Raw genomic sequence first — 10,750 nt, 5'->3', positions numbered from 1 at the left:
TATTTTAAACGGCCCAAATGTATAGGCTTTTTACTTAACCAGAAGTCCCCGGTCCACCGAAAACAAAAGGAATTTAAATTTAAGTTGTAACTGACCTTCCCAGCTGATCGCTCAATCGCACTCTCTGCTCCCGAATAAGCTGCTGCAATGAAAGGTAAGTTATTTTAAACGGCCCAAGTATATAGGCTTTTTACTTAACCAGAAGCCCCCTGGTCCGCCGAAAGCAAAAGGAAATTAAATTTAAGTTGAAACTGACATTCCCAGCTGATCGCTCGCTCGCACTCTCTGCTCCCGAATAAGCTGCTGCAATGAAAGGTAAGTTATTTTAAACGGCCCAAGGAAATAGGCATTTTGCTTACCCAGAAGCCCCCTGGTCCGCGAAAACTAAAGGAAATTAATTTTAAGTTGAAACTGACATTCCCAGCTGATCGCTCGCTTGCACTCTCTGCTCCCGAATAAGCTGCTGCAATGGAAGGTACGTTATTATAAACGGCCCAAATATATAGGCTTTTTAGTTACACAGAAGCCCCTTGTTAAGCCGAAAACAAAAGGAAATTAAGTCTAAGTTGAAACTGACCTTCCCAGCTGATCACTCGCTTGCATTCTCTGCTCCCGAATGAGCTGCTGCAATGAAAGGTAAGTTATTTCAAACGGCCCAAATATACCGCCTTTTTACTTACCCAGAAGCCCCCTGGTCTGCGGAAAACGAAAGGAAATTAAGATTAAGTTGAAGCTGACCTTCCCTGCTGATCACTCGCTCGTACTCTCCGCTCCTGAATAAGCAGCTGCAATGAAAGGTAAGTTACTTTAAACGGCCCAAATATATAGGCTTTTTACTACCCAGAAGCCCGCTGGTCCGCGAAAACAAAAGGAAATTAGGTTTAAGTTGAAACTGAACTTCCCAGCTGATCACTCGCTCGCACTCTCTGCTCCCGAATAAGCTGCTGCAATGAAAGGTAAGTTATTTTAAACGGCGCCAATATAAAGGCTTTTTACTTACCCAGAAGACCCCTGGCCCCCCGAAAGCAAAAGGAAATTAAGTTTAAGTTGAAACTGACCTTCCCAGCTGATCAATCGCTCGCACTCTCGGCTCCCGAATAAGCTGCTGCAATGAAAGGTAAGTTATTTTAAATGGCGCAAATATATAGGTTTTTTACTTACCCAGAAGCCCCCCGGTCCGTTAAACACAAAAGGAAATTAAGTTTAAGTTGAAGCTGACCTTCCCAGCCGATCTCTCCCTTGCTCTCTCTGCTCCCGAATAAGATGCTGCAAGGAAAGGTAAGTTATTTTAAAGGGCCCACATAAATAGGCTTCTTACTTACCCAGAAGCCCCCTGGTCCGCCAAAAGCAAAAGGAAATAAAGTTTAAGTTGAAACTGACCTTCGCAGCTGATCACTCGCTCGCACTCTTTGCTCCCAAATAAGCTGCTGCAATGAAAGGTAACTTATTTTAAAAGGCCCAAATATATACGCTTTTTACTTACCCAGAAGCCCCCTGGTCCGCCGAACACAAAATGAAATTAAGTTTAAGTTGAAACTGACCTTCCCAGCCGATCTCTCCCTTGCTCTCTCTGCTCCCGAATAAGATGCTGCAAGGAAAGATAAGTTATTTTAAAAGGCCCAAATAAATAGGCTTTTTACTTACCCAGAAGCCCCCTGGTCCGCCGAAAAAAAGGAAATTAAGTTTAAGTTGAAACTGACCTTCCCAGCTGATCGATCGCTCGCACGTTCTGCTCCTTAATAAGCTGCTGCAATGAAAGGTAAATTATTTTAAACGGCCCAAATAAATACGCTTTTTACTTACCCAGAAGTCCCCTGGTCCGCCCAAAGCAAAAGGAAATTAAGTTTAAGTTGAAACTGACATTCGCAGCTGATCACTCGCTCGCACTCTCTGCTCCCAAATAAGCTGCTGCAATGAAAGGTAACTTATTTTAAAAGGCCCAAATATATAGGCTTTTTACTTACCCAGAAGCCCCCTGGTCCGCCGAACACAGAATGCAATTAAGTTTAAGTTGAAACTGACCTTCCCAGCCGATCTCTCCCTTGCTCTCTCTGCTCCCGAATAAGATGCTGCAAGGAAAGATAAGTTATTTTAAAAGGCCCAAATAAATAGGCTTTTTACCTCCCCAGAAGCCCCCTGGTCCGCCGAAAAGAAAAGGAATTTAAGTTTAAGTTGAAACTTACCTTCCCAGCTGATCGATCGCTCGCAATCTCTGCTCCCAAATAATCTGCCGCAATGAAAGGCAAGTTATTTTAAACGGCCCAAGTGTATAGGCGTTTTACTTACCCAGAGGCCCCCTGGTCCACTGAAAACAAAAGGAAATTAAGTTTAAGTTGAAACTGACCTTCCCAGCTGATATCTCGCTCGCACTTTCTGCTCCTTAATAAGCTGCTGCAAGGAAAGGTAAGTTATTTTAAACGGCCCAAATATATAGGCTTTTTACTTACCCAGAAGCCCTCTGTTCCATCGAAAACAAAATGAATTTAAGCTTCAGTTGAAACTGACCTTCCCAGCTGATCTCTCGCTCGCACTCTCTGCTCCTGAATAAGCTGCTGCAATGAGTTTAAGTTATTTTAAATGGCCCAAGTATATAGGCTTTTTACTTACCCAGAAGCCCACTGGTCCGCCGAACACAAAATGAAATTAATTTTAAGTTCAAACTGACCTTCCCAGCCGATCTCTCCCTTGCTCTCTCTGCTCCCGAATAAGATGCTGCAAGGAAAGATAAGTTATTTTAAAAGGCCCAAATAAATAGGCTTTTTACTTACCCAGAAGTCCCCTGGTCCGCCGAAAACAAAAGGAAATTAAGTTTAAGTTGAAACTGACCTTCCCAGCTGATAGCACGCTCGCAATCTCTGCTCCCGAATAAGCTGCCACATTTAAAGGCAAGTTATTTAAAACGGCCCAAATATTTAGTCGTTGTACTTAACCAGAAGCCCCCTGGTCCACCGAAAACAAAAGGAATTTAAAATTAAGTTGAAACTGACCTTCCCAGCTGATCACTCGCTCGCACTCTCTGCTCCCGAAAAAGCTGCCACAATTAAAGGCAAGTTATTTTAAACGGCCCAAGTGTATAGGCGTTTTACTTACCCAGAAGCCCCCTGTTCCACCGAAAACAGAAGGAAATTAAGTTTAAGTTGAAACTGACCTTCCCAGCTGATCGCTCGCTCGCACGTTCTGCTCCTTAATAAGCTGCTGCAACGAAAGGTAAGTTATTTTAAACGGCTCAAATATATAGGCTTTTTACTTACCCAGAAGCCCCCTGTTCCGCCGAAAGCAAAAGGAAATTTAGTTTAAGTTGAAACTGACCTTCGCAGCTGATCACTCGCTCGCACTCTCTGCTCCCAAATAGGCTGCTGCAATGAAAGGTAACTTATTTTAAAAGGCCCAAATATATACGCTTTTTACTTACCCAGAAGCCCCCTGGTCCGCCGAACACAAAATGAAATTAAGTTTAAGTTGAAACTGACCTTCCCAGCCGATCTCTCCCTTGCTCTCTCTGCTCCCGAATAAGATGCTGCAAGGAAAAATAAGTTATTTTAAAAGGCCCAAATAAATAGGCTTTTTACTTACCCAGAAGCCTCCTGATCCGCAGAAAACAAAAGGAATGTAATTTTAAGTTGAAACTTACCTTCCCAGCTGATCAATCGCTGGCAATCTCTGCTCCCAAATAAGCTGCCGCAATGAAAGGCAAGTTATTTTAAACGGCCCAAGTGTATAGGCGTTTTACTTACCCAGAAGCCCCCTGGTCCGCCGAAAACAAAAGGAAATTAAGTTTAAGTTGAAACTGACCTTCCCAGCTGATCACTCGCTCGCACTCTCTGCTCCCGAATAAGCTGCCACAATTAAAGGCAAGTTATTTTAAACGGCCCAAGTGTATAGGCGTTTTACTTACCCAGAAGCCCCCTGTTCCACCGAAAACAGAAGGAAATTAAGTTTAAGTTGAAACTGACCTTCCCAGCTGATCGCTCGCTCGCACGTTCTGCTCCTTAATAAGCTGCTGCAATGAAAGGTAAGTTATTTTAAACGGCTCAAATATATTGGCTTTTCACTTACTCAGAAGCCCCCTATTCCACCGAAAACAAAAGGAAATTAAGTTGAAGTTGAAACTGACGTTCCAAGCTGATCGCTCGCTCACACACTCTGCTCCCAAATAAGCTGCTGCAATGAAAGGTAACTTATTTTAAATGGCCCAAGTATATAGGCTTTTTACTTACCCAGAAGCCCACTGGTCCGCCGAACACAAAATGAAATTTAGTTTAAGTTGAAACTGACCTTCCCAGCCGATCTCTCCCTTGCTCTCTCTGCTCCCGAATAAGATGCTGCAAGGAAAGATAAGTTATTTTAAAAGTCCCAAATAAATAGGCTTTTTACTTACCCAGAAGCCCCCTGGTCCACCGAAAACAAAAGGAATTTAAGTTTAAGTTGAAACTTACCTTCCCAGCTGATCCATCGCTCGCAATCACTGCTCCCAAATAAGCTGCCGCAATGAAAGGCAAGTTATTTTAAACGGCCCAAGTGTATAGGCGTTTTACTTACACAGAAGCCCCCTGGTCCACCGAAAACAAAAGGAAATTAAGTTTAAGTTGAAACTGACCTTCCCAGCTGATATCTCGCTCGCACTTTCTGCTCCTTAATAAGCTGCTGCAAGGAAAGGTAAATTATTTTAAACGGCCCAAATATATAGGCTTTTTACTTACCCAGAAGGCCCCTGTTCCACCGAAAACAAAATGAATTTAAGCTTCAGTTGAAACTGACCTTCCCAGCTGATCACTCGCTCGCACTCTCTGCTCCTGAATAAGCTGCTGCAATGAGAGATAAGTTATTTTAAATGGCCCAAGTATATAGGCTTTTTACTTACCCAGAAGCCCCCTGGTCCGCCGAAAAACTAAAGGAAATTAAGTTTAAGTTGAAACTGACCTTCCCAGCTATTCGCTCGCTTGCACTCTCTGCTCCCAAATAAGCTGCTGCAATGAAATGTAAGTTAATTTAAACGGCTCAAATATATAGACTTTTTACTTACCTAGAAGCCCCTTCGTCCACCGAAAACAACAGGAAGTTAAGTTTCAGTTGAAACTGACCTTCCCAGCTGTTCACTCGCTCACACTCTCTGCTCCCGAATAAGCTGCTGTTCTTCTGGAAATCATTGATCGTCTCCACTTCCACCACCATTGTGGGCAGTCAGTTCCATTTCAGTACCACTGTCTGGGTAAATCAAAAAAAAAGTCTTCCTGCTATTCCCCTTACATTTCTTGCCAAATTCTTCAATCTGTTTCTCTTGTCCTTGTACTATTCGGTGATTGGGGCAGTTTGCCTTGTCTAACGTATCTAAGCCTGTCATCATCTAGTACTCTTCCATTAAATTTCCCCTCAATCTCCTTTTTCGAAGGGAACAGAGGCACATTTTCAAAAGTAACCTTGTAATTAACCTCCCCTCCCCCATCCCATAACCATTCTTGTAAACCTCCTCTGTACCCTCTCAAGGACAGTCACACCCTTCCCAATGTATGGTGACCAGAACTGGATGCTATATTCCACTTGAAGCCGAAGCACAGTTCTATAAATGTTCAGCATAACTTCCCTGCTTTTGTACTCAATGCCTCTGATTTAAACCCAAATCTCATATGCCTTGCAGACCATTCTCAATATGTCCTGTTGCCTTCACTGATCAATCCAGCCGCAGGTTTCTCTGCTCCTGCACACTCTTGAGAACTCTCCCTCTATTCTTACTGCCAAAATTCATCACCTCACACTCCCCTCTATTAAATTCCATCTGCCAGTTGGCTGCCCATTCTGATTGCCTGTCTGTGTCCTGTTGCAGATGGTTCATATCATCCTGATTCTTTGCCCTCCTCCAAATTTTGTGTCATCGGAATATTTAGGGACTCCATTCATGGGACCATGGCCGCCCTGCTTTACATCCCACCCCAATCCCTCACCCCAAACCTTCTGATTTCTTTTTTGTTCTTTCATGAGTTTGTGTGTCACTGTCAAGGTCAGCATTTGCTGCCCAACCTGATTTGCCCTTGAACTAAGGGGCTTGCCAGGCCATTTCAGAGGGCAGTTAAACGTCATCCACAGTGCTGTGGATATTCCACGCTCTCTCTGTCACAAACATGCACACCCTTTCAGACACACACATACAGATGCTCATTATTTGAGTCAAATACACACATGCACAAACACTCTCTATCTCTCTCGCAAACACGCGCTCTCCCTCAGACGCACACACACACGCGCACACGCTCTCTCAGACACACGCACACGCGCATTCTCTTTGAAAACACACACACAGACACTGGCTCACACATGCACACACTCTATCTCACACACACAATCACACGCATGCACATTCTCTCTCTCTCTCACACACACACACACATGCGCACACATGGGCTCTCTTTCACATTGACGCACACACGCACACACATACACACACTCACACGCACATACACACGCGCACACCCGCTTTCTCTCACCCACACACAGACGCTGTCTCTCTCTCTGTTTCTCACACACACACACACACACACACACACACACACACTCTATCTCTCAGACACACACACATATGCTCTCTCTCTCTCACTCACACACACCCACACGCTGTTACTCTCCCACACACACACTCTTGGTCTCTCGCGCACCACACATACACTCTGTCTTTATTAAACCAACATGCGAGCACACACCCGTCTGTCAGGCACACACACACACGCTCTTTAACTCTCTCTCGCACACACACACTTTCTCACATACACACGCACACATTCTATCTCAAACACACACTCTCTCTCTCTCTCTCTCTCTCAAACACACACACTCACTCACACACGCACACGATCTCTGTCACACACACTGTCTCTCTCTCTCACTCACCCACACGCGCTCAATCTCTCAAACACACACACACACACGCACGCACACTCTCTGTCACAGACACACACACATTCACAGACATACACACAAACGCGCTGTCTCTCTCTCACACACACACAGTCTCTCTCACACGGACACACACACTCTCTCAGCCACGCACACACTGTCTCTCTCACACAAACTCACACACTCTCTGTCACACACACACTCCCTTTCAGACACGCACACGCTCTCTGCCTCTCTCTCTCACACACACACATGCACACACACTCTCTCTCCGAGATGCACTCACGCACACACACACATATTCTCTCACTCTCTCTCTCTCAGACGCACACGCACACACACTCTCGCACACATGTGCATGCTCTCTGTCGAACGCACACACACGCATAAGCACACACTCTCTCTCACACACGCTCACACACACGTGCGCTCTCTCTCTCACACACACAGACAATCTTTATCTGACACACCCGCGCACACAGGTCACTCCTCAGCCAGACATAAAAACTCACACGCACACACATTCTCTCGCTCTCTCGCTCTAACACACACACAGACACTCTCTCTCAGACACTCACACACACTCAACCACACACACGCGAATGCTCTCTATCGCACACACACACACACATGCAAACACACTCACACACTCTCTCTCACACACACACACACACACACACATACAACCGCGTGCGCGCTCTCTCTCACACTCACACACACACACTCTCTCTCTGTATCTTTCTGACAAACACACGCACACAGGTCTCAACTTCGCAAGCAGCCAGACATATACACACACACAGACACGCGCAGACACACATCATGCCACAGGCATTGACACAGAGTCTCTCAGTCAGTTTAACATTTATCTTTCCATACAAATCCACAATGCTGCAGATGCTGGAAATCTGAAATAATAACTGAAAATACTGGAAATACTCAGCAGGGCTGACAGCATTTGTTGACAGAGAAAAGAGTTTAATATTTCAAGTCGGTGACCCTTCATCAGCACTTCGCGCAATTAGAGATGGAACAGTTTTTAAACCAGACGGGGAAACTAAAGAAGGCGAGGATTATGATCAACATGCAGTATGACAATTTCAATATCATCCTTTCATTATTTAATCTCTCCTGTCTTCCACCGTATCACAGACCTTCCCATTTGTTCATTCACGTTCAATCATTTCAAAACATCACTGGATACAGAAACACATTTATACATCTCATTAAGTTCTTAATCAAACTGGTAACTTTGCTCCAGCCTGATGTATAACTCCTCTGTTTATTTCCCTTCCTCACAGTTAACTTGCTGACGATTGGGATCCTGTCTCGGGGAAAGTGCGGTCTCTCCAAATGTGTCACACGCTACCTGGTGGCCATGTCAGTGGCGGATCTGCTGGTCATTATCCTGGACCTGATATTGAGACACATTCCCATTGTTTATTGGGAACAGTTTCGGTTCCTGTGGTCCATCCCCGTGTGTAATATCCACGCCGTCCTGCTTTACACAGTCACAGACTGTTCTGTCTGGTTCACAGTCACTTTCACCATTGATCGTTTTGTGGCCATTTGTTGCCAGAAGCTGAAAAGTAAATATTGCAGTGAGAAAACGGCAGGTGTTGTTGTGGGAACAGTGAGTGTGCTGAGCTGTTTAAAGAACATCTTCTGGTATTTTATGTTCACGGGTCGGTATTGGCTGGGGAACAATCCCTGGTTTTGTGATGTAACAATGGATGTTTATTATTCTCGTGTCTGGGGAACAATCGAGTTCCTCCACAGCATTCTAACCCCGGCCGTCCCATTTGTGCTGATTCTGCTGCTCAACGCTCTCACCGTCAGACACATTTTAGTGAGCAGCAGAGGACGCAGGAGACTCCGAGCTCACAGCAGTGGGAAGTGTAGCAGAGACCCCGAGATGGAGAGTCGAAGGAAATCTATCATTTTACTTTTAGTTATCTCGGGGAATTTCATCCTGTTGTGGGTAATGTTAATGGCGTATTCGATATGGTGGCGGATGTGGAGGTTGGGGTATCGGTCAGTTTATCTCGCTCGGTTTCTGCAGGAATTGGGCTTCATACTGCAGCTCCTGAGTTGCTGCACAAACACTGCAATTTACGCCGTGACCCAGACTCAGTTCAGAGAGCAGTTGAAGAATGTACTTAAATATCCCTTTACTCCAATTGTTAAATTCATTCAATGATCAGAGGAGGTGGAGGGGCCTGTCACCATGGGCACAAAATGGGGCGGGGCCTGCCACCATGGAGACAGAGCGGGGGCGGGGACTGTCAACGTGGAGACTGAGCGTGGGTGGGTCCTGTTTCCCCGGTGGAGAATTGGGGGCGGAGTCTCTTTCCCCGGTGACGGGGAGTAGGGGCGGTGCTTGCTACACCGGTGAAGGGAAATGCGGGCGGGGACAGTTTCCAGGGTGACGGGGTGTTGGGGCGGCGTCTGTTTTCAGAGTGATGGGGAGTGGGGGCGGGGTTTGTTTCCCCGGTGACGGGGTGTGCAGGCGGAGCCAGTTTCCTGGGTAACAGAGTGTGGGGGCGGTGTCTGGCTCCAGGGAGATGGGGGCGAGGGAGAGTGGGGGCAGGGTCTGTCCCCAGGGTGACAGAGGAGTGGAGGCGTGATCTTCTCCAGGGTAATGGAGGAGTGGGAGCGGTGCCTGTTTCCGGGGTGCCGAGGAATGTGGGCGGGGCCTGTTTCCGTGACGTGGAGTGTGCGTAGGGTTTGTTTAGGGAGACGGGGATTACTGGCGGGGCCTGTTTCCAGGGTAACGGGGACGAGGGAAGGGGTCTGTTTTCAGGGTGGCAGGGATTGGGGGCGTTGTCTGTTTCCAGAGTAACGGGGAGGGGGGCCGGTCTGCTTCCCCACTGATGGGGAGTGGGGGCGGAGTCAGTATACAGGAAGAAGGAGAGTGGGGGTTTAGTCAGTTTCCAGGGTGTCAGGGCCTGGGGGCGGGGTCTGTCTCCAGGGTGAGGGAGGGCTGAGGGCAGTGTCTGGCTGCAGAGTATGGAGGGGTGGAGGGCGGTGCCTGTTTCCCAGTGAGTGGGAGAGGGGGCGGGCTTTGTTTCTAAGGTGACGAGGGAGTGGGGGCGGGTTCCGTCCACAGGGTGATGGGGAAAGGTGCTGGGCCTGTTGCTCCGGTGAGGGAGAGTGGGTGTGGGAGCTGCTTCCAGGGTGATGGAGAGTTGGGGCGGGGCCTGTTTCTAGGGTGATGGAGATGTGGGCGGGTCTGTTTCCGTGACGGGCAGTGTAGGCGGGGTCTGTTTACAGGCGAATGAATTATGGGGGGTGGGGTCTGACTCCAGGGTGATGGGGCAGTGCGACGTGGTCTCTTTCCAGGGTGACAGGAGTGGGGGCTGGCCCTGTTTCCAGGATGACTTTGAGTGCGGGCGGGGCCTGTTTCTCGGGTGACGAGGAGTGGTGGCGGAGTCTGTTTCCAGAGTGATGGGGAGCGGGAGTGGGTTCAGATCCTTTCCGAATCCTGTATAATCTTTATAATTCCTTTCAAATAAAAAAAGTCTTGTTAATTACTTATCACCCTTTATAATGATTTATAAATATTTGCAGACCTTCATAGCCTTAATAAACTATTTACAATTCTTCATAACACTTTGTAAATCTTTACAATCCTTTATGATTCTGTATGATTCATTATCATTTATTAGTCTTTATTCTCAAAAATAACCAGTTACATTCACTGCCCTGGACAGAAAACATTGAAAATGGTCACGGTCGATTGCTCTCATTTCAAACAGACCACAGTGCATTTCATTTAGAATGGCCGCATAACATGTTGTTTGAAACGGCTGCAGTGCAGGTGACACCAAACAGGCACACGGAATGTCATTTAAAATGCACGCTG

At 46.6% G+C, this 10,750-nt stretch overlaps 1 protein-coding gene across 1 annotated transcript; it reads left to right on the top strand.

Moving 5' to 3' along the window:
- The first annotated feature begins 8,191 nt into the window (after window positions 1–8,191).
- Window positions 8,192–9,085, top strand: LOC137366519 (probable G-protein coupled receptor 139). Its single transcript, XM_068028315.1, has one exon. It carries the CDS (start codon window positions 8,264–8,266, stop codon window positions 9,083–9,085), a length of 822 nt encoding a protein of 273 aa, XP_067884416.1. The 5' UTR covers window positions 8,192–8,263.
- Window positions 9,086–10,750: the final 1,665 nt, after the last annotated feature.

Source organism: Heterodontus francisci, unplaced genomic scaffold (genome assembly GCF_036365525.1).
Source record: "Heterodontus francisci isolate sHetFra1 unplaced genomic scaffold, sHetFra1.hap1 HAP1_SCAFFOLD_391, whole genome shotgun sequence".
NCBI lineage: Eukaryota > Metazoa > Chordata > Chondrichthyes > Heterodontiformes > Heterodontidae > Heterodontus > Heterodontus francisci.
Note: the sequence above shows the minus strand (reverse complement) of the source record. Positions and strands in the feature narration are given on the sequence as shown.

Coding starts and splice junctions, on each gene's coding strand:
- LOC137366519 (XM_068028315.1), top strand. CDS start 8,264: ATGTCAGTGGCGGATCTGCTGGTCATTATCCTGGACCTGATATTGAGA.